This window comes from Solanum lycopersicum, chromosome 8, assembly GCF_036512215.1.
Source record: "Solanum lycopersicum chromosome 8, SLM_r2.1".
Classification (NCBI taxonomy): Eukaryota; Viridiplantae; Streptophyta; class Magnoliopsida; order Solanales; family Solanaceae; genus Solanum; species Solanum lycopersicum.
This window is the reverse complement of record NC_090807.1, coordinates 63,662,874-63,686,501: the sequence shown is the minus strand read 5'-3', so window position 1 is coordinate 63,686,501 and position 23,628 is coordinate 63,662,874. Positions and strand designations below refer to the sequence as shown.

General features: G+C 31.6%; 3 protein-coding genes across 3 annotated transcripts; 1 reads left to right on the top strand and 2 right to left on the bottom strand.

Moving 5' to 3' along the window:
- Positions 1 to 3,568: 3,568 nt before the first annotated feature.
- LOC101253216 (novel plant SNARE 11) lies at positions 3,569 to 10,692 on the bottom strand. Its single transcript, XM_004245794.5, has 10 exons — positions 10,164 to 10,692; positions 9,962 to 10,054; positions 9,170 to 9,263; positions 9,033 to 9,070; positions 7,631 to 7,719; positions 6,563 to 6,642; positions 5,300 to 5,356; positions 5,100 to 5,192; positions 4,941 to 5,015; positions 3,569 to 4,022 (listed from the first exon to the last, which is right to left on the bottom strand). Exons 1-10 carry the CDS (start codon positions 10,238 to 10,240, stop codon positions 3,933 to 3,935), a joined length of 786 nt encoding a protein of 261 aa, XP_004245842.1. The 5' UTR covers positions 10,241 to 10,692; the 3' UTR covers positions 3,569 to 3,932.
- Positions 10,693 to 14,269: 3,577 nt separating this feature from the next.
- Positions 14,270 to 16,760, top strand: LOC101253515 (uncharacterized). Its single transcript, XM_004245795.5, has 3 exons — positions 14,270 to 14,428; positions 14,578 to 14,698; positions 16,383 to 16,760. The coding sequence occupies exons 1-2, from the start codon at positions 14,361 to 14,363 to the stop codon at positions 14,693 to 14,695; spliced, it is 186 nt and encodes a 61-aa protein (XP_004245843.1). The 5' UTR covers positions 14,270 to 14,360; the 3' UTR covers positions 14,696 to 14,698; positions 16,383 to 16,760.
- A 696-nt stretch (positions 16,761 to 17,456) lies between these two features.
- LOC101253815 (beta-amylase 3, chloroplastic) lies at positions 17,457 to 22,029 on the bottom strand. Its single transcript, XM_004245796.5, has 4 exons — positions 20,340 to 22,029; positions 19,614 to 19,824; positions 18,781 to 18,891; positions 17,457 to 18,694 (listed from the first exon to the last, which is right to left on the bottom strand). The coding sequence occupies exons 1-4, from the start codon at positions 20,864 to 20,866 to the stop codon at positions 17,903 to 17,905; spliced, it is 1,641 nt and encodes a 546-aa protein (XP_004245844.1). The 5' UTR covers positions 20,867 to 22,029; the 3' UTR covers positions 17,457 to 17,902.
- Positions 22,030 to 23,628: the final 1,599 nt, after the last annotated feature.

Below are 23,628 nucleotides of genomic sequence, written 5' to 3'. Positions count from 1 at the left end.
GAGTTGTGAAGTGTTTGAATCATCCTCGAGATTTCAGGTTCGAGTTTCTTGTACATAAAATCGTATTTTATCTTTTAATATGAGATCTTTTATATAAATTCGAATTAAATCTGATTTTAATATGGATATCAGAATGAAAAATTAAAAAAAAATAGCAAAAGGTTGAATAATTCAAATTCATTCAAATATTATAAAGTCCATTTTTGAAGTGTTCAAAATTCGAATTTATAATTTTTAATTAAAAGCGAAAAACCTCAATTATTTTATCGTAACATAGTATTGAATTTGCATGTGTTTCTTATGGGTTTAGAGGTTTAAAAGTTTTAAAATCTATCTCCATGATTATCTAATTAAATATTGTACCATATTCTTTTTTTTACCAAAAAAAGAAAAGTAGGTTTTATGATCTTTCCTTGTAGAATATTTGTTCAAATTGGATTAGCTTTCGGCTAATTCATATCATTAAAATTGTGTTCAAATTGGATTTTCCAATCCCTTTTTTTAATTTGATAAATTATTCACGCAAGATATTTTATCGAGTTAATTTTATATTTTTATTTCCAATCTTTTTATTTAATTTGATAAATTATTCATACAAGATATTTTATCGAGTTAAATTTATATTTTTATTTATGAAAAGTATAAAACATTTCAAATAAATTATGTTTAAAAGCTGGATTAAATAGATTATATTCTAACGATCTGAAGTGGAGTGCGATAACAATATTTAAATTGAAAATAGTAATCAAAAGTGTAAAATATATATATATGATCTCATTAATTATTGGGGGCTGGGTATTTTTATATAATTATATATATGTGTATATATTTTGTAATTTATTCAACAAAAATATTATGAATTTGACCTATTTTTGACTTGACTTGGGTTTTGCTTCTATCTTCCCTAGTTCCACTAATAAGGTTGGCAACTACAACACTATCTGGTGTTCGAGTAGTAAATACTTATAAATTTTTAATTAAATATTTCGAGTTTAAATTATAGAATAAAATTATATTTCGTAAAATATATTTGATCTCAAAATTAAATTGATTAATATTAAAAATAAATATCAAATCAAAAGGCAATTCCAACACTATCAATTTTATTTAAGCACAAAACTTATCTAGTCTACCAATTATGAAAATTGGCATTGAATTTATTTTATCCCAACTACTAATAATGAGCTGTTATTACTTGTTTTATTTTATTTTATTTTTCATATGTCAACATTAATTAAACTCATATACCAACTAATAATTTTAAGTTTTCAACCTTTGGCTCAACTTTGGTAAATAAAAATTACAATATTGAACCAAGATACTTTTATCACTCTCGCTTTTTCTTCATCTATTCGATATTCGAAATTCACTGATTAATATTAATATATATTAAATAAATCAGTTAAAACTTAAAAATATCAAGAGATTTTCATTTCCTAAAAGATAACATATATTTTATGTAATATATTAAATTATCATACTTTTTTCAGTATGTTTTTACAAAAATTACATTTTAATTTATGAGAATCAATTTAACTAATTCAGAACAAAAATTAAATTAAATTACTTTAATATTTTCAAGTTTTTTAAAAAAATTACGAAATATATTGTACATTATAATTTTTTTATATTAATACGATAAAAAATCAAAAATTCATAAAAAATAAAATATGATAAAATAAAAATGAGCTTAAAAATTCTACATAGGATGCTGAGGTAATCACTTACATATACCAAAAAAAAATAAATCATTGTACATTAACTCTATGAATTCAGCTCTACATGACTAAAATTAATGCTTACAGAGACTTAATGAGTGTACATTCCACCACCTTTAAATGTTGGGATCACTAACAATAATATACTCTGTTTATTTTTATATGTCACATTTTTTAGAAAGTTAAATTATATTAGATTTATTTATTTTATTTTATTTTATATTTTATCTCTTTTTATAAATAGTTGAACCACAATATTTGTTATTTTATAACATTTATGTATAAATTATCATATTTTGCTTATTATATTCTAGATAAATTAGTCTATGAATCTTGAAAATGTATTTATCATTAATTATAAAGTTGATTTAAGAAAAACATTAAGTAAGAGTAAAAAGGTAAAGTTACATCATTTTTTACTACAAGTGCAAAGTAAAAATGTGAGATAAAATGAGACGACGGGAGTAATTAGTATTTTAAGATGTAGAACTTCCTTCATTTCAAATTAATTGAATTGTTGAGGTGTTTCACACTCTATGAGAAAAGAAGATTAAGACAGAAATAAAAAACATAACTTTTTATTTTTGCCCTTATTAAATATTGCCAAATTTATGATGAAATAACTTGAATTAATTAATAACTAATTTCAATACTAATTAATGAAATGTAGAACTGAAAAAACATTCTAAAAATAATCTTAAAAGTTAAACAATTAAGTTAATTTAAAAAATAAAAAATATCTTAACAATTCAATTAATTTATATAGTATCTCTCATATACTTTTCGACATCAAACATTTTTATATTTTTCATATTAAATAAATTTAACTTTAAAAACGTGCAAAGGGAGTAATATAGTATGAAATAAAATTTCGTCCTCAATTTCTGTTTCCACCTGTTTATGAAATGGAAAATTTTGTCACAGCAAATTTGGTCAAACTTTTACATGTAAAATTAATTTTAGTGTAATGATATGATACCATATGTTCACCTAAAATTAATGCAAATTTCTATACTACTTGTATATTCCATTTACTAGGAAATAAAAAATTGAGTTATTATTATACTATTGCTTTTGCTGTTTAAAGATATTAAAATTTTAACTAAATACATTGTTTATAAAGGATTGCGGCAAAAAAAAAAAAAGATTTTTTAAAATAAAGTAAAATAAAATAAATAAATTAAAACAAAAAAAAAGAATTTAATTAATTATAGAACCATTTATTTAGTGTTTATATGTGGAATGATAGTGAGACATAAAACTTTAGGACTGCCCTTTGACCTATTAAGTTAACTGGTAAACAGTCTGCTGATTTGGTTGATCTTTTCTTTTCACTTTTTCACTAAAATACGAAATACTATGTCAATTTATGTATTTATATTTAATTATAATATAATTTTTCAACGAACGTTTTAAATCAAGATAGGTCTGCTACTGTTCAGAATAGAATGGATAAAGTTTATACGCAGACCTTGCCCTACTTCAAAAAGATCAAAAGATGGTTTGGCATCAGACCAAGTTTTTAAATAATTGTTTAATATATAAATTTAATTTTCAATATTTTTACATTAAATTTGGATGGGGGTCATAGCAATCATTATTGTGACTATGTTTTGTCAAATTTCCACTTTTCAAAGATAGCATTTCTGTGATTGATCACAAAAAAGGGGGAAAAGGCAATACAGCAGAACTAGTCTAATTTGACAAACACACTAAGTTGGAAAAGCACTCAACAAAAGCCTAATATATTTTCAAATTATTTTCCACTAAAGCTTTGTCAAATAGTATCTTGCTAGTGATTAGCATCAACTTGTTGGAATAATAAGCAATAAGTAAAAGAGGTTTATAAGTATGATAAAATTAATGATGCTATTATACAATACTGGTCTATGCACAAATCAACCAGTGCCAAAGCTTGGTTTGTGTAGTTCAAATTTTCCTCAATGAAAAAGTTCCAGTTATCTAGAATTAAAGATAATAATCATACAAACAAATATCATATGAATCTATCTCATTAAACATCACAAAGAATGGAAAACTATCATTACCAGAGAGAAGATGGGAGACTCTTCTTTCTGAATTAGGCATTCTCCTTCATCCCCTGCCTTGCTCTTGCTGCTCGGTCACTCTCTGTTCTCAAGTCAAAAACCAAGTAAATCCGCTGTGGAAAGTAGATAATACATTATCCTTGTCAATATGGTTGGCTTCAATATTTCAGTAAGGATAAGCAAGTAACCGTCGACTGGGTGCTGGAGGGGCTAATCCAGGGATGTCCCGGATGTCTTTGTTATGTGGGTTTACAATCTGCAAATCCAAAAGTTAACGTAGTTTTAGCCTCAAGATATGTCATTGCACCAAATACCAATGATAAAGCCTTACGAAGAAGTGCAAAAGTGGGTTCCATTAAATGGTACATCTCCAATTCTGAAGTCTCTACAAACTGACGCCTTTAATTTCTATCACTATCATTGCTCCTACTAACGCGGACTAAAGTTGAAAGTCGTCTCTTTTATAAAGACCCTTCGGAAACACACTACTAACAAAAGAATGGTAATGCTGGCATTCATGACAAAATAATGGAAATGCAAGTTGCTTGCATAAAACTATTCATTGGAATTTCCATAATTATCATGTATCTCCTATTCAAAGATCAGCTACCCACCTTTAGCTGCACTTTCCCATGTGCTCCTGTGACTTTTATATACAGAACTTCAGAATTGGACTAGCTAGTGAAGCACTAACATTGGATGTATAAGAAAAGTCTTTGTTAGGATAACTAGCAATAGCAACTTTAGGGGGAAAACTAGAAGTTTAATTATGCTATGCTAGACTCTTCATATGCTATAGTTAATGCGCTGAAGTACCTCGAATGATAGTTTGAAGTAGGCCATTAGGCTCTCTAATAGTTTTCTGGTTAAAAGGTACAAGAATTGTACCATGAAATGCTAGATGGCATAGACAAATGGAGCAACAAATGTAATTTACAGTAAGTATTGTACTAACATTGTCAAGTACAAGACCGCTACAGTAGAGCAAATTGGGTGAATTTGTAGGTGGCAAACTAAGTACGATTGATAAAATCCAAAATGATGCTTGGATACAGTTCACTAGCAAAAAATAATATTTGATAAATAATACTTACGTGAGGACTGAGGAATGCTAAAGGTAATGAAAAACAAATGCATTTGGTAACACTACACAAGAAGGGGAAAGACATCTGACCTTCACAATAATGATTGCTATGACCCCAATCACAATCAGAAAGAGCAAGGCCATAATACAACGATCAGTGGCAACCTAAAGAATGGTCTTATTTAGAGACACAAGATGACATAAAAAGAAAAGGTAATGATAGAGGGATTGTACAATTTAGAAATTGACCTGCCTACCGAGTTCCTTGACCAATTGTGTAGCCTTCTTTATTGAAAAATGGATTGAGTCTAGCTCATTGACTATCCGACTCATTTGTTCAGTCTGGGCAAGCAGGAAAATATAAGACATAGGACAAAGCAAGGGCAACAACTGAATGTAAAATCACAGTCTTGCATCAAAACCATGTCAGTTTTCTCCAAATAATATACCTGAGCCTTCAGTGCTGCAGCAGTCTCGGTTCCAACATTTACAGTTTCATGAACCACCTGTGGAGAAAAGAGCATGTAAAGCCATTCTACTGAATAGTGAAGCAAGTAAAAAACCTAGTTCACAGGAGACACTTCTCAAATGGCATCATATGCCATGCTTTAACTAGCTCCTAATAGGTTAATACCAATGAGCATTATGCACAAAAGCAACCGTCTCTATTTAATCAACTGTCTAAGATACCATAGAACTTCAGTGCTCATTTAGTGGTTTCGAATCCAATTGATGAAATATTGAGCCTTTGTTTCGGAACCTTAATAACAACATTTTACTTACAACAACAAAGTCCATCATTATAACAGCATATTCTTGGTAAAATTACTCCTCTATAACAGTCTTAATTAGTAATTGATTTTAATTTGCAATTATCCACTTTTGTTGCCAGACATTTATTTTCATAATAAAAAAGCACTACTAATGTTTTTCTCCATTATGTTCAGCATTCACAACTGTATCTTCTTTTCCATAATTGATTTTATTATTATACTTTGTTTGAGCCGAAAGTCTATCAGAAACAGTCACTCTACCTTCACAAGGTAAGGGAGTAAGGTTACACAGACCTCCGCAAACCCAACTTGTGGGATTACACTCGTTTGATTCATATTTCATTTACTCCTTTTGCTATGATTGATACTGAATCGATATTATAGTCAACCTTAGCTTGGGAATCCATTAGTCCAAAACATTCACAGAAAAAGCAAATGATAGCATTCCATGAAGTATGATATTGCAATGAGTAAAAAATGATGTTAGAGATGATGCCCTTTTTGGGTATCAAACCAAATCTCGGCTAAGTTCCAGTCTAAGTTCCCAATTGAGTGATATGAATCTCGACCGTCCTATCTTTTAACCAACTTTAATCCCACAATGGATTTGCACTTTACCAAATACAGAACAAGCCAGGTCCGACTCAATCGTGATTAGAACTCCCAAGACACTATCATATAACAACAATCTCCAAACTGAAAAATGGAAATAAAATGAAAAGAAACAAAATGTTTCTCATCTAAAAGGTACCGACGCATTTGAAGCAAGGACCACAAGAATGCTTCATTCCTTTATCGTAGATGTTTCACTTCTTCATCGTATAATTTGTTTAGTTTGGAAATGGCGGGAAGGGCAACTAAAATCATCATGAACCAACTGGTGATATAGTTTGAGATTCATCTTAGCAATACAAAAAATCAAATGAACAATATACCAACCTTTTTTGACCTCTCAATGGCTTCATCTGTCTCATCCATCATCCTATTTCCTTGATCCATCAGCTGTTGATTGCTCATATCTGCAATGTTATATCAGCACTCAGAATTTTATATAGGAATAACTGCTTTGAAAATTATTTTAAAACATATGTATAAGGAATAATCAAAAATCAATGAGGTCAAAGTTCCATCGCAAGTTGTCAAAAAATGTGGTGTGTATGTATATGTGGAAATAAAAAAAATAGTCATTATATCAGATTGCATTGCGACAACATACACGACAACCTAATCTCTACTTTCAGATTTGTCTTAAATAGTTCCGAACATCTGAACCAGACAAAAGAATGTCACTCTGAATCACACCCCTCTTGACCATAATTTTCATTTCATTAGCTTTGGAATTTAATTGTGCTTCCCATACAAATATCATGTATATAGAGGATGCCTCTTTGATTACAGCCTTCCGATCACCACTATGTAATTTGACTTGTGGCAATTCAAAAACTGAAGGTTAAATCGTACATTGGTTTAATGGTGAGGAAGATGAGGCATCAATAACTTTCATTTTGAATCTTAGTAAGTGATCAGAGTTGTCTACTGTAACTTTAGTTTTGACACTAACCATAAGCCCAAATAATGACCATAGAAGAATTTCATTTCTAATAGTTTGAGTTATGAGACATTTTCAGCAATTGTAGAAAGACGCATATTATAATTTGGAATTATGCAAAGTAAAAGTAATCTTCTAAACTGTGTATCAATCTCAACCAGTACCTACCAGGAAGAACTGGTATTCTTTTAAAACAGCTTCCACTACCCCACTCAACCAACAAATAACAGAAAAGAAACCTCAAAACCAGCTCTTCAGCTCAGAAACGAGTGAGAACAATAAAAAAAGATAGGACTACTAATCATCAGATGAGAGCCAAGAAGAAATACATCATATATCAGTCCAAAAGAAAGCATTATATATGTCAAAACTCAAAATGCAGCACAAAAGAAGAGAATGATAAGAGACAAATGAAGGATGAATACAATTAAAAATGCAAAAGTGAAAGATCTGCTTACTTGAAGCTAGCAAGCCATTCTCTTCAGCAAACCCTTCACCGGGACCCTCAAAAAGATCTACTCGCTTGTTCTCAATATTGCTTGCGTATCTAGAGAATCACATACATAATAATTAAGTCTACAATACATAGCAATAAGAGAAACAATATACAACAAAACCAAAAAATTGGAGTTTCTTCTTCGTCTATACAAACATAAGTTCTAGTTCACTTTATCAATAAAGAAAAATATAAGTGCTGCTTCTGTATGCTCATAGGGAAAACACTGTCTTAGTGTGTCTCATATGGAGGAAAACATTTTCATTCCAATACAAGTTTCATAAAAATGAGAAAAATGGCTTCCCTAGTTAAAGTAGGAAAAACAAGTTCCATATGTGACATTCCAGTTTCATTGTCTCCTCCCCACCCCAACCCACTCTCATAGTGTTTTGCTAGATTACATATAAATGCTTGTGGAATAGTATTTTTTAGCTTACTTACCTAACACTAGAAAATAAGTAAGAAATTCACTTGCTTTCCAAGAAAGTATTTTCTAGGAAAACTGTTTTCCATGGAAAGCATTTTCTTTTGTTCAAACATCTTTTGTTCAAACACACCCTTAATCTTTATTCTTTAACCCCACTTGAGTAGTAATACTTAGCAGTAAAAACTATAATCTTAGACCTCTATGCTAATTTCAGCCTCTAGGCCCTCACCAAATTCACCTACCTAGAAAACTGAAGACTAACTATTAACATGAATTATCCAAGTCATGAAACAGAATTTATTGTCAAAATCTTCAACTAGTATCACAATCTAAGGAGTATATTGAGTTTGAATAACTCATCAATAAGCTGGAAACCTTGTATGATGTCCAAATCAGGAACCTCATGCGAATATACAAGTGACATGCTATGTTCTTATCAGTTGTTAAATTTAATGATTCTAACTCTGCTGCATACTCCTTGTTTCATTTGTGCGCATGAAGTCTTGAGGGAAGAAAAATTCGTTTTTGTAGCCTTGCAGGCACATCCAAGGATATACTGTTTAAAGTGTTGCATCCACTTTCACCAGCATTACAGTCTAACATCTAATCAAGCTGTCCTGGATGTAAGGAACTGCAATACGACTTTTTGGGGAAGTAGAAGGGACCTTTCAATTTCTACAAGGCCAAGCTAACAATATAAAATCTGAAAGGCAGTCCCATGGTGAGAATGAGAAGACTCGTATATTGTAATTTGTAAAGGAGCTAACAAACAACTAACTCTGGAACAAAAGAAGTACATATAATTCTTCTGTGCCAAGATATTTGAAGCAATCATATATTTTGATTGATGAATCATTAAAAAAAGTAGATCAGTTCAAAAACCAACTGACTAATAAAACGAAGCAGAAAATGTGTAAAGCTAACCAATAAAACTTACTGTTTTTTCAGAGCAACATAAGAGTTCAACTCTTTGATCTGCAAAGGAAGATGAGAAAAGAAAAGATCAGTTCAGAAAAAAGTAGATACATTCAATGTGTCATCAACAATATAGAAAAGCTTCCCAGTGAACCTGACCATTGATTGTTTTTTCTCACTCAGCATCTTGGTGGTATCTGCGTCACTTTTATATTCCAAATCCTTTACTTCTCTGTCAAATTCCTTGATAAGCCTGTCAAAGTAATTACTCATCATTGCATGTCCAATTAGTTCTCTGTCAGTGCATGGTTGTATACCAATATAGTTCAATTACCAGAATATTCAAGGAAAAACAAAGGGAGACGCAACTAACGGTTCTCCAACTTCCTACATCAGCTAAAACCCTCATAGATCTTTTAACTTTTGCAAAGGTGGGAGCTCCTACGAGGAGGGGGTAAAAAAGAAAAAGTGGAATATGGTATTAAACTACAATACTTTGCCATTTACTGGAACGTGACAAAATTCCTGACAGGTATTTTTTGTTTCTTTTAAGTTCAAAATATGTATCGTTTGGACAAAATTCGAACTGCAATCCACTCGACCTGCTTGAGCTTCACATTGTAGATGAGCATACATTACCCATTCAATGCCAGCTCGAACAAAGGACGGGTCTGGAGGTTGACCAGGCAGAGTAAAACTAGTCAATTAATGAAAAAAAATTCACATATTGAAGTGAAATGGATATGGAGGACTCTTACAGCCAATCCCAGCAAGTAAGCACCTTTATTGACAATTTCTTTTTCTAAATTCCTATTCATGAAAGCAAAAAGATCAAATTTTTCTTCTACATCCAAACAAAGTTCACCATTTTCTATTCTTGCAGAAAATGCAAATGCAGATTGCAAAATTAAACCCATTGATAAATCACCAAAAGGGATCTGCCATGAATACCTCTTACATTCTCGCATCTTTCCTGTTAGCTCCTCCAACTGCCTGCTCTGCCTATTCGAATCCTTAATCTTCTCCAATTTCTGAAACCCATTTCTAGAAACACAATACAAATACCCAAACAAACAAAAAAATCCACATCAATCAACACTTATGATACATTTTTTTTCCTGAAATTGGATAAACACAACAAAAAATTGCTTACGAAAGAGCTCGAAAAATATCCGAAATCTGTCCTTCGATTTCCCCAAGCTCCTCGCTAAGGCCAGACAACGACGCCATTCCTCAATGTAATTAGCAACAAAATCACAACCAATGCCGATCCTCAAAACATCGCAAAAAACTAACGAAATTGATAATCAGATCGGAAAAATTTCACGAATTTGAAACTTTCCGTTATTCCAAATTCGATTACCACACAATGCAGATTCAAAATCGGATCAAAAAAAATGATCGGATCTGATTGTGGATCTGATGAAAGTTGAGATTATAGGGTTTGAAAAAATTTGAATTTTTGATTATTATTACAGAGAAGAAATGAGAAGGCCACCATGTATGAGCTGTTCTCGTGATTTTGCAGGCATTTTTTTTTTTCAATATTTTTTATATATTTTTTTGAGAATTTAAAAGCTTGAGCGTTTTGGAGGGGTTTTTGAAGAAGGTTTTTTAATTAAAAGGAAAATAGAAATGGTAATTACTATTAATTAGTGTAATTAATTAGTACACTAATTTATATTTATAGCAATATTAATGTTAACCGATGTTTTAGGACGTTCAGTTTAGGGGTTTGTCTGAAAATGATTGGTGGGGTCCATCATATGTTTACTTTGATGCAAATTTTCAGGTAGTTGTATGTATTTAATTAAATTGTTGCACTATCAAAGAATTTGATGCGCCGGATGAAATTATTTTCATTTTAACAAGAAGTGTTTTTTTGGGAATATAAAATTATATGTCGTACAAAGCTAGATATAATTGAGCTTTAATATGAACATTGAATATTATATAGAATTTTTTTTAAAAAAAAAAAGAAAATGAATCCAGATATAATCGAGTTTCAATGTAAATATCTAGGGGCGGACTCACCCTATATTGCGGGGGTACACGTGCATCCGGTAACTTTCGAAAAAATCATATGTATATATATATATTTATTTTGAAAAACTGGTAGAAACTAAGTTATAGATAACAGTGCCCCATAAAAAATATAAAAATGCTCTTGTGCAATTGGTAGAAGGTAGAGACACCGCCCTTTAGATCAGAGTTTGAATCTCACTTAAGCCTATTTTTATTTTATGTTTATATTGATACACCCAAACCCTTTAAATCTTAAATTCACCTCTCTAAATACCAAATATCAATAAAAAACTAAAAAGTTAACATATATTTTTCTGCTTAAATTTAAGATAGCCGATAAGTATATGGTGTTTATATCACTATAGATAAGTGTGGTGTAATATAAATCATCAACCATTAATGTAATGTGTAGTTTTTATATAGTAAATGAAGAACAATAATTATTAATCTGATCAATTATTTGTGTAAAGGTCTCTACTATTATTGTGATATAAAAGGAACAATCATGTAGAATAATAAATTTTTAGCCTGTGTAGTGTGCTATAGTTATTTATTGAAAAAGATAAAGTAATATAATTATAATTTTAAGAAATTGTAATATTTGATTACGGTTTTCAAATTTTTTTATATTCGTTTGATTTTTATAAATTTAAAATTCATATAATTTGATTTATAATTGTGTGAATTCAGAATTCTGTATATATATATATATCCTAGATATTTGTATACGATTTATGAAAAATTCATAATAAATTAACCTGTTTGTATATTGGCAAACGGAATATACAAATGAAGTTGTGAAAAATTACTAAATATATAATTTTTATATACTTACCTATATTTTCACAAACGTAATACACAAACAAATAAAAATAGATAAAACACAATCTCCATAGCAAATAAAATTATAAATATAATATGCAAAACACATTTGTATTAAAACTATAGTGATAGCTAGAACCTTATTATATTTGTTATGTCTGTTATCTTTGAATTTTTCTCGATATAAATATAATTTAATTAATACATAGACATGGGACATTAGGATCTATTTCGAATAGTATATAATTAGTTTTTCTTTTCCAATTGAACGTAGCGTTTTGGTTGGGGTTTATGTCTTTATCATACAATTTTCAAATGATTTTAGTTTCATCATTTGGTATAGAAGTCAATATAAAAGGAAGACTTGTTTATACACCAATAGAAAAAAAAAATAACTTTCAATCTTTGATGACTTCACGTCTTCATGTTAATTAATATTTATAAAATATATATCATGATGAGATAATAATGCATAGTTGATCACGTAATAAAAAAATTATGTAAATGATAATTGAAGTAACATATTCACATTTTATTTGTTTTTCTGTTCATACTAATTGCAACAAACATGTAGCATACATAACTATTTAATTGCTATTTTTAAAAAACGGATAAATATTTACTTGCTGTTGTTTTTAAAACTTTTCTTACGGACTTATGAATAAAACTATTACTAACTAAAACATATTTATGTATAAACAGGTCGCCTGTTCGAGCCCGAACAGGGTCACTAGAGGCATTACAAATCGGCTAGTCAGTCGGGCCAGTGAGTACAGCTAGTCAGATTTGCAAAGCGACACTCGAAAATCATGGCAAAAAAAATGAAATCTTAAAATTGATCTTATTTGTAATCAAGTTAAGCTGATTATGTTTAAATAAATAATCTTAAAATTACTCTTATTTATCTAATTAAGTCGAGCAAATTATATATAAACAAATAATCTTAAAATTGTGCTTATCTAATTGTAAGACACACGTTTAAGACTCATGTCAGTATGCGCCTTACAATGTGCATAATTTTTCAACCAACGATTTTAACAACATTCATCATTCCATCCAAATGTTGCCCTTTTAATTTTATCCTCAATTTTAATTGCCCTTTTAAAAATTTTGCTCAAATTTTTTCACCGTTTTTTACTCTGGACTAACAAATCAATTGTTAAAAATCTTTCACTATAATGAATAAAGAGAAAAGACATAATATCACTATTAAAATAGTTTTGAATTTTTAAAAAGACACTTTAACTTTGAAAACGTCCTATTACCCCACAAAAGCATTGAATATTTTTTTTAAAATGACCATTTTAACCCATTTTCTCATTATGTTTGAGAACACGCACATGATGCGCGTGAAGACCTATTTTTAATGCCAAAACCCAATTAAAAATTGCCACATCTAAGTTATTTTCTTTACTAATTATTTATTTCATTTCAATTCATCTTTTTCCCTACAAAAGAGTCAAGTACTCCATGTTAGAACTGACGAAATCAACTCAATAAGGTATGAATTAGTTTTAATTTCAATCCAAAAAGCTAGTTTCCCGAGGCTTCATTTCTTCTTAATTTCATTTATTTTTGAGAACCCAAAAATCAAACCAAACTCTCATTAGTTGTTTTTTCGGGAGGATCAACATCGACCTGGGACTTGCCAACTTCTGAACTTTGATCGGCAGCGTCATTGTCGGGGTCGCAAGATGTTTCCAAGACTTGTCCATGGAAGTTCACGTTTTATCAAGCTATGGTTTGACAACAAGCCCAATCGCCAGCCACTCAAAAGACATGGCTCCGAATACCATTACTATCGATTTCAACGAATTATCCTTCGTCATTGGAACCACAAGTAGAATTTCTGATATACATGCCGATGAGGGTCTAATTTGCAGCTGAATCGATTTGCCATTTTTACTATTCTAACATGTATTCTTCAGTTCATTGTGTACTCCACTAGTTTTCGAAGAAATTTAATCAACAAAGATCAAAATTGTAAGAGATGATCTTCAACAATGCTTATGATTGAAGAAAATGATGAGAGAAACTAAGGAATGAACAATGGAGAACAAGAGTTTTTTTTTTAAACGATTTGGGTTGGGTCAGGTTTGAAGAAATTAATTAAAATAAAATTCATAAAAAGAGTGAGCACCACACGTCTGTTTGCAGTAGAGAAAATGAGTTAAAATGGCTCTTTTACAAAGATATTCAATACTTTTATGGGGTAATAGGATGTGTTCGAAATTAATGTGTCTTTATAAAAATTCGAAACAACTTTAGGGTGACTTTATGTTTTTTCTCATGAATAAATAAATAAGGGTATTGATAGTGAAAAAAACATAAAGTAGTGGGACTTAAGTTTATAAAAATATATTTCTGTTTTAGTCCTTAATGAATCTTGAAATTGCATTAAACCCAATTCCTAAAACCTCAGAACTGTTCGTACTCTGCAGAGAGAAGCAAAAATTTGATCTTGCCGGAGAAGAAGACATTCATATCAATTCGATAAAGAAATATGCAGAAGGGTTTCACTCTCCTGCAGACAATTGGTATTTCAGGTGTATTTTCTGCTGTTTCTGGCTGGTAATTAACCACCTCTATACGTATCTTTTTCTATGTTAAAGAACGTTTTTTTCAGCTCAATTCATGTTAGATAAACTGTTTAATTTCATTAAGAAGTGAATTTGAAAAATGGGTTTTGTTTGGATTGACGAATTTGTTGTTGTTTATAGGTATGGGTTCATGTTTGGTAGAGAATCTGCTCGTAAAGAGCTTGGAGGTTTGATTGAAGATCTTCGAAATTCAAATTCTGAATCCGTTTCACCTACCCCTTCTCACTCTCAAGAGTAGCAGGTATTCTACCCCACCATCCTGGATATGTATTCACTCCGTCCCATTTTAGTTTAAGAAAGAAAATAGAGTATCACACTTTTGAAAATATGTGGTTTAAGAACATTTGTTTGATAAATCATTTTATTAAGGGTAAAAAAAAAGAAGAAGAAGGGATTTTTACAGTTAGATTGTTTCTAATTATAGAAAGGTGAGATGTTTTTGGGGTGAGGAGTATATGTTACGTACTTCTTCTTTATCCGAAAAGGAGGGGTTTGTATTAAGATGATCAATGCTAAGAATGTTAACTTCGGGTTAGTAAGTCGTGCCAAACAAACTGGTGTAGATGTGATATGACTTTAGGCTTACCGCTTACATAGATGTATTATGTTAATTGAATTTGACTGCAATATGCGAGAAGCCTTAGCTACGCAATGATGAATCATGGGAAAAGGTTAAGATATGAGTGCAGTTATTTCATTTACTATCTGTAGCAGTATGTGGACTTGTGATGAATAGACATGATTCTACTTTGGTGTGTGCTTCTGTCACACCATGGTCATTACTAGTTTATGATGCTTTTATCCGCGATGGAAAAGCTGTTGTTACCATTTTGTTAACTTGAAGATGACATTGTGCTTTAGTGATGCTTGTATTGATGGATTATACTAAGAGAACATTGCCCATTTAGGTTGTTTATGCTTCTGAAGTCTTATAGATTAAGCAAGAGATTTTATAACTTACCTTATTATAAAAAAGGTCAGATTTTATAAATTTAGGAAGATAGTAAGTTTTTTGAAACAAACACAAGTAAGATTTACTCTTTTTCTTATTAAATTTAGAACATCTTGTGATTTAATTTGTTTATACAAGTTCTTTGAGGATTTGCGAGAGGGGCAATCGTTTTTCTATCTTGTCTTAGGTTTATTAACTCTGTTTATGAGCAGGACTTTGACATATGGCATGGTCTATTGGTCTGTATTCTATAAGAGGTTCATTTAACTATGACATTCATTTAAGGAAAAGGAAAGATATTGATTGTGCTATCTTTGGTTTCTGTAGTTAAAAAGTTATAAGTTGGTGTTTACATCCAGAAAAGTTAGAATAAGTGTTTTGTAGAGATTTTCGTAGAAGTATCTGACGGAACATGATTGCAGTACAGGAATACTTGGGCATACTAGCTGCTATGATTTTCTTTGCCTTCCTTTTATAACCAAGAAATCCATGAGGGCCAACATGGGGATTTTCTTTGACCCTCTACTCTTCTCCACTTAGAATTCTGGTCTTCTATGTACAGCAGGGTTCGAACTCATGATGTGGTCCTAAACCACACATCTTGCGCTTTGACCACTAGATCAAAGGCTTTGGGGCGACTTTCTTTGCCTTCCTGTATACTGATGATACCATGTCCTCTTTCAATCAGTTGCAACTATAACTCAAATAGGAATGAACTGAAAGCTTTTCAGAGTTCATGAATACTTGAATTGCATGTCATTATTGCCTTTGTGCAGTCTTTACTTTGATCCTATTAGTTGATACTTAAACAAAATGAACCAGCCTCAATTCTCAATTTTTTTGTTCTTAAAAATGAACCAGCCACGTCTTTTAATAGACAAAAGCAATATCTATCTCATTTCTTCACCAGAACTAATCTTGCTAATTTTCATAAAAGCAATTCTTTTTTTAATCTGTATCTTCAAATTTGCAGGTGTTAAGGAAAAGTAAGATGATGTGAGTTTGGAAGACAGTAAAGAATGATGCCTCATTTCTTGTTGAAACTGAGACAACTGAAGATACATAGACATTGGTAGAAGCTCTTTGAGACCGTGACGACAATTCAGATTTCATGTTTTTCTTGTTCATCTGCTGGAAAATTTACTTCCTTGTTCATAATAACTAAATCACCTTTACAATTGAGACAGAAGTCTGTATAATGATGTTCTTCATTGAGAAGGTAGTATATTTGTGTTGGATATTGGATGTTAATTCTTGATTACTGGCTTAGTTTGCTCATTTCATGCAGCTATTCAAATTCTGTAGTAGAAACTCTATCTGGGAAGTTATGTCAGTAGTAGTATTTTGGTAACTATTCTAGTTCTATAAATTTTTTGGAATGGGTAATGGCTTTGTTGCCTTTCACAGGACATTGACATTGTTAGCTTGTTCCTCTTGTAAAAGTGAGAAAAGGTACAATCTTGAAAGATCTTGTACAGTTGTGTCAATACCTTTTGCATCTGGAAAAACTTGAACTTCGTTTTTGTTTCTTTTGATTTTTGCCTGTGTAAATGTCTTTTCCTGTATCCACCTATTGACCAAGCTAACTTCAGTTGAGAAGTATGGCAAATAGCTGTCCATTATTTTTTTTCCACAGGAGGAAAAGTCATGATAGCCAAACATTTGCCACCTTCTTCTTTGTTATATAAGCTTAAGATCATTACATTTTATTATGGCTGAGAAGATAACATGTGTGACAATTATCTTTAAGCTGTGAACCTTGTTGAATAAACTGTGAAATATTCTTAAACATGGTTAAATAGGTAATGATAAGAGCAAATTCTGTTGAGGCTCGAAAGCCTTGAGTTATCACCATATTGTTATATGTGTCTTATCTGTCAGCATCGGTTGTTGCATCAGATGATTATCTACAATGAATAGGGTAGTGTGACTGTGATCTTCTTTACTGGAAATATTCATTGGGCTAGGAATATGTTATCATCCAACTATTCAAGTAAGTAAGTTGTCTCTTGATAATTGATATTCTAGAAGGAAGAAAGTGTAACTATTAACAGAAAAATGCATCTGTAGGAAGCAATATTATTAGCTCCTTTATTCTTCAATAATAAATGTGGAAGGCAGAATTTTTTTATTTTTGTACAAAGAAAAGAATATGCTTATCCAAATCTTTGTATGATACTGTCTCATTGTTCTCATTGTCCCAATGACCCAGAGCTTCACAACCTCTAAACCAGGGTGACAAAGGTTGACTCACTTAGCTTCTTTTTCTTGTCTCCAGTGATCCAGAGCTTCACAACCTCTGAACCAGGGTGGCAAAGATTGACATACTTAGCTTCTTTATCTTGTCTTCTATAGTTTAGTTTCAGACACAGGCTCAAATTCTTGTGGACTCTTCTAGGTGCTATGAGTATGACACTTTAGTACTCTATGTGCCACTTTTCTTTGTTAACCTACAATGGTATAACTATATTACATGTATACAGATCCATATCTTTACACTACTGCAACCTCTGTAGCTTTCTTAGAATGGCTCTCTTTGATAAATCTTACATAGAGGTCTGTCCTGCTTGAGTCACACTCTGGAAGGGTAGCATTTCGACCTCCTTCCGACATGCTCTTCACAAATTGCACTAGATTCCGCCAATTTTCTGGCTCAAACAACCGTTTGTTCATCCGTAAGAATGTAAATGCACTCAATCCATTTCCAGAATCTGACATGCTTGTTGCCAAAACTTGAGAAAATGCTCCTCCATCATACCTTTCTAGAGCATTTTCTCCAGCAAGTTCTACTTCAGCAGTTCTAGCTGCAGTTTTAACTTGTCGAACTAAGCCTTCTGGTGAGCAGTTTGCACTCTGGGGCTGTTCACCATCCCTCATTTCCATACATGTAAAGTTAAGTACAACACCGTGTTTCGCTAACATACGTGCTATAGGTAGATAACCATCTCTGTGTCTTGTATTATAATATCCTGCTGTTAACTCTGCAGCATGTGATCTAGTATTGTAATGCCAATGAATTCCAGCTATCTTTCCAGATAGTTTAGCCCCAGTTCCTTGGTATATACTTTCTCCTGCTGCTAGTATTCTGTCACCATGCTCCAGTAGCTTTCCTGAATACCACTCTAGGAAGAACTGTCCATAGTCACTATTCCATGTTCCATCCCGTTGGAAAAATCCAGTATCCTCGGGAAACTGGTTGTACTGCCCAGAATCATGAGGCCCTCCCTGGCCCCAGTCATCCTTTCCAGTTGCCTTGGCTGCTGCCGCCAATGAAGCTCTCATGTACTGCATTAACAAAAAAGACATTAGTTTTCTTTTCCAGCATCTGGCAGTCTTCCTACTTTTTTCGAGCCATAGATGCAAGTAGTTACCTTGTCATAGCATTGGAATTCTCCAATTCCAGGAAACCTCCATGTACCATTGCTTTCTGGATAGGCTGGGTATCTTAGCTCTCCACAAGGACCCATTCCCACTTGGATTTCCTATAGAAGAAAACAGAATGTCAATTTCAAGTTTTCCTACCATTTTAGCTTTGAAAATTCAATATGAGAATATTAGGAGGTCCCCTGTGTCATTTGTATTATTCTATTTACTTTAGTGGTCCACATTTTAGATTCGTAATCAGCAAATTAAGTGGACCACATGACACTAACATAAAGTAACTTTTTGACTCTGCTTATTCCTCTTATCCAGAAGGGGGGAGCTAACCGGTAAAGTTGTTGCCACATGACCAAAAGGTCACGGGTTCGAGCTGTGGAAACAATCTCGACCCTTCCCCAGATCCCGTGCATAATAGGAGCTTAGTGCACCGGGCTGCCCTTTCTACTTGTTATCTTATAAACCTTTTTCTCTTTTGAAAAAATTACCTGATCTGTTTTTGTTTAGATTACTTCAGCCAATATTTCTTCTAGATTTAGTTGAATTATTTATTCTCTATCAAAAGGGAACTATGACAGTATAATCTGCAGTGATTTTCATGTTTAAACTTTTCTCTTTTTCCATTAATTAACAGCTTCAGCTTCCAACTAACTCATGTTCTTCCTCCCTTAAAGATATATCAATTTATGCCTGCTTGTGTGTTGTAATTTCTAAAGCTTACACTTCAAGTTTTCAGTTGATGTTGCTTTAAGGTATGTTGAATTAATAGGAAGTGTACTACTAAAGTAATAACATAGGATATGTGATTGCAAAGCAGAAATCTTACCACTATGATGTTTCCCAAGTAATTGTTGAATCTCTCTCTGAAGCTCCTCATATAGTCAGTGTATACTTGAATAGGTGTTCTTCCTTTGAGTACTGGTAACATATCACAACCTAAGGATAGATACTCGGGATTTCTCCGGCCTGATCTATCTGTGTAGACAAGGTCAGGATTCTTACTGATTTCTTCGAGTACCCATGGAGGTAGAGGAATACTGCAAAGTCCATAACAATTCTTAGAGACAGTTTGATTTCTTCTAGAACTGAGACTCTGAGATGTTAGAAGAAATTCTAATTCCAACTGAATTATTCCCTCTAAGAGCTTTGAACCATTAGTAGTACTTAAGATTGCAGCACAATAGGTCTTTTGGTCAAAATAACCAAAGATTGAGAACTGTTAGAAACTTAAGATCTATAAGTCCATTGGATATTTTTCCTTTAAAAGATCTAAGAAACAATAGTAGCATGACAGGAAGTGCCTTATGTTGTTATTTGGAATTATAAGAACTGAAAAGCTAAATTCCTAATTCATTAGATCTTAACTAGATAATTCATGAATCTATTCAAATAGCGGTGTACTAATACAACAACAACATATCCGGGATGGTAGGATGTAGGTAGACCTTATCCTCGGCTCAAAAGAAAAGTAGTTGATGCAGAGTTGTAACAAAATAAAACAGTAAAATAGCAAGATATAAAACAACTGTTAGAAGGAGTTTTCTATTAGCACCTGCAGGAGTCTCCAACATTTCCTCCACACTGATGAAAAGACATGACAACTTGAAGCTTCAACCCATGTTCTCGACACATATTTACAAGTTCAGCATATCCTTCCCAATTATACTTCAAAGGTCCATCTTTCTCCACCAATCCCCACCAAGCATCCACCATCACCCCTTCAGCTCCAGAACTTTTCAACGCCATCAAACTCGCATTCATCGCTCGTGGCCTGTTCAAGTTCCCTCCCATAGTCATGGTGTCAAGTGGAAGCATCACAAAAACAGGTACCCTTGTACTACTATTGCTATGATTAGCTGTTAACTCATGTAGCTTCTCTCTTTTCTCAATTTTCCTCACTTCCATGATTCTCTCATGGGAGAGTTGAGCTTCTTGCATCGAACTTTTCGCAACTAGCCGACATGATGATGGCTTGGCTTGTGCAAAAGAAACCATTCCTAAGAACTCATCAGGTGTTTTAACACCTTTGGTTTCTTTGAAATTGATAAAAGAAGCTGATGATTGAAGTGTTAAAGTCATTTCTTGTTTCTGATGTTTGATAGTAAATAGATAAACAGAATGTGTAGTTTTTGATAATAGAGTATATATGTGTGATGATTTGTGCTGATAATAGAAGATGTAGGTAATGTGTATTTATAAAAACAAGATCCCTATAGGTTTGAGGTGCATGAAGGAGACAAGTCTGGTGGTGGGCTCTATTTAGAATGTTAAAATAAAGTGCAAAAGTTCATTAACTTTTTTCAAAGTATGTCCTCTACTTGACGTGGTGACACATATAAACAACCATTTTTATTTCAATATTACACCAAGTCAATAAAAAAAATCATTTCAATGTGAAAGAAAAACTGTCAAATTATAAATCCAGTCTGAGGTTATGTCATCTGCTTTGCACATGAACTTAGGAAAATTTGACGGTCGAGGATTAGAGTAGAAACTGGTAGGTAGTTGAATGTTATCGTACTTTTAAGTGTATGATTTAGTTATTTGTTTTGTTGTCTTTTTTTCTTCTTTACTTTAGCCGGGAGCGCAGCCCACTCTCTTGGTAAGGTAAAGTTTGCATACACCCTATTCTCGTAAACTCTACTTGTGGTATCTCATTGATTTTGTTGTCGGTCCTAAGCAAAGAAAAAGTTTCCATAAATCTCCTACCTTCGTAGACTGTAAACTCCAGTTATGGTTTTACATTGAATTTGTTGTCAGTGCTAAGCAAACTTAAAGGTAACGTAAAGTTCGCATACATATTATCCTTCGTCGACTCTACTCGTGGGATTACATTGATTTTGTTACCCGCGTATTATTATGTAAGTTAATATTCTTGAGAATATAAGAGGTAATCCACATGGCATGTCTGTTATTGGTATTTTCTAAGTTATCTGTACCCAATAGAAACATTAGCAAAAACGTGTTAGTGGATAAAGATGAAACAGAAGTCCTTGTGTTGGCTGAGTCACCTTTATTGTTTTTGAACCAAACCCCCCACCCCGCCATCCCTTTTTCACGTTTGGGGGGTGAGGGGGAGGCATTCGAGAGTGTAGTTTAACGATTAATGAACTGAGTTTAAATCATGATGTTGTATATTTAAATACCAGTGAAGACGAAACATAACGTTACTTGTGTTTGTGGAAAGTAGAAAAAATACTCTATAAAATTAATGAGGTTTGAATGTTGATCTTAAAAATCTTAAGCTAAACATAATTTAAGTGAGGATATATATCCTAGTTTTATGAAAGAAGCCAAAAAGATTTTTTTTTTTTTAAAAAAAAAAAATCAAATGTAAAGTTGCATTTAGAATATGCTTTAACGGTAAGATAAGATATTACTCCACTTATTATTAGCGTAGATTTAAAGCACAATATTTTTAGATATTTCTAAGAGCCTGTTCAGCTTAAAAGCTGGTCAAATTGACTTAAAAGCTGGTTTTTGACTTATTTAACTGTTTAGCAATACTCAAAATAGCTTATTTTAAGTTAAAAAAAATTTATTTTAAGTCAAAAGTTAAAAGATGGGGTAGGGGTGCTTTTTTTTTTTTTAGCTTATAAGCTGTTTTAAGTTGACCATATTTTTATGTTTTTTCCCTTAATACTTTTATACAATCTCCAAATGAAGCATATAACCCTAACATCTCTTTCTTCTATTTTTCCCTTTTCACGTTTGGCATAACAACTTCAGCACTTTTATCCAAACGCATAACTGCTTATTTTAAAAATAAGTTTCAGCACTTTCAAAAGTACTTTTTTAAAACTACTTTTATTAAGCCCATCCAAACGGGCCCTTACCTTTTAACTTCAAGATATTTTTCAAAGTCCTTAAACTTTTTGAATCGATTTAAAAAAGTGTTATGAAAATAATGTAACATAATTTAAAAATAATAAATAAATGGCAAATAATGAAATCTCTGGTCTTCTTTTTTCCAACTAAATTTTCAAAAAATATTTGTGGTGATAATTAATGAGTGGTATTCTTTTGCCAAGATTATGAAAACCCCACAAAATTTAGCCTATAACTAAAAAAACAAAATATGCACTTCATACCACTTTTTTAACATTAAAAAACAAAGTCTTCATTTTCCTTTTTTTTTTCTCCATAATTTTTTTTAATTATTATTACATGTCATAGATAGTTACACACTATTGATTTATTATCGAGAAAAAAAAAACTTTTTTAAATTTTGAGTAATTACAAAAAAAAATTAAAAGATGCCGTGATGGATTGGCTGTAGTTTTTGGATATTTTCTAGTTTGCATTTAACTTAAAAAGCCGTAGCTAATAAATATATAAATATATATAAATTGACTAGTAATTATATATATATATAAAAAATTGGCTGAATAATCAAATCTAGCTATTCATAAAATATTTGTTTTAAATACGTGATGACTCAATTAATTTATAGGATGATCATTTACACGGTTTAGTATGAGACTGATGATCTTTTTTTAGTGTATTTGAGTCGAGTCCATTATATAGAATGAAAATATTATCTATTTTTTTAACAGTTTGAATGACTCGATTTATGTTTTCATTATTCCATTATTTTTTTTTTTGAAAATGTTTTTTTTCTTAAAATATGTCAACCATAGAACTAAATTGACCTTGGAATTATAAGTTATTCAACAAATCCACCAAAAACTACCTAACTCAATCTAAGACCAAGCATTATATATATAATTTTTAAGAAAAAAGTTGTTTGTTTAGAAAAAATCATCTACCTTATTTAGTTGAGGAATTTTAAGGGTATTTGTGATTTTAATTATTTATTCAGATAACATATCTCGACATTA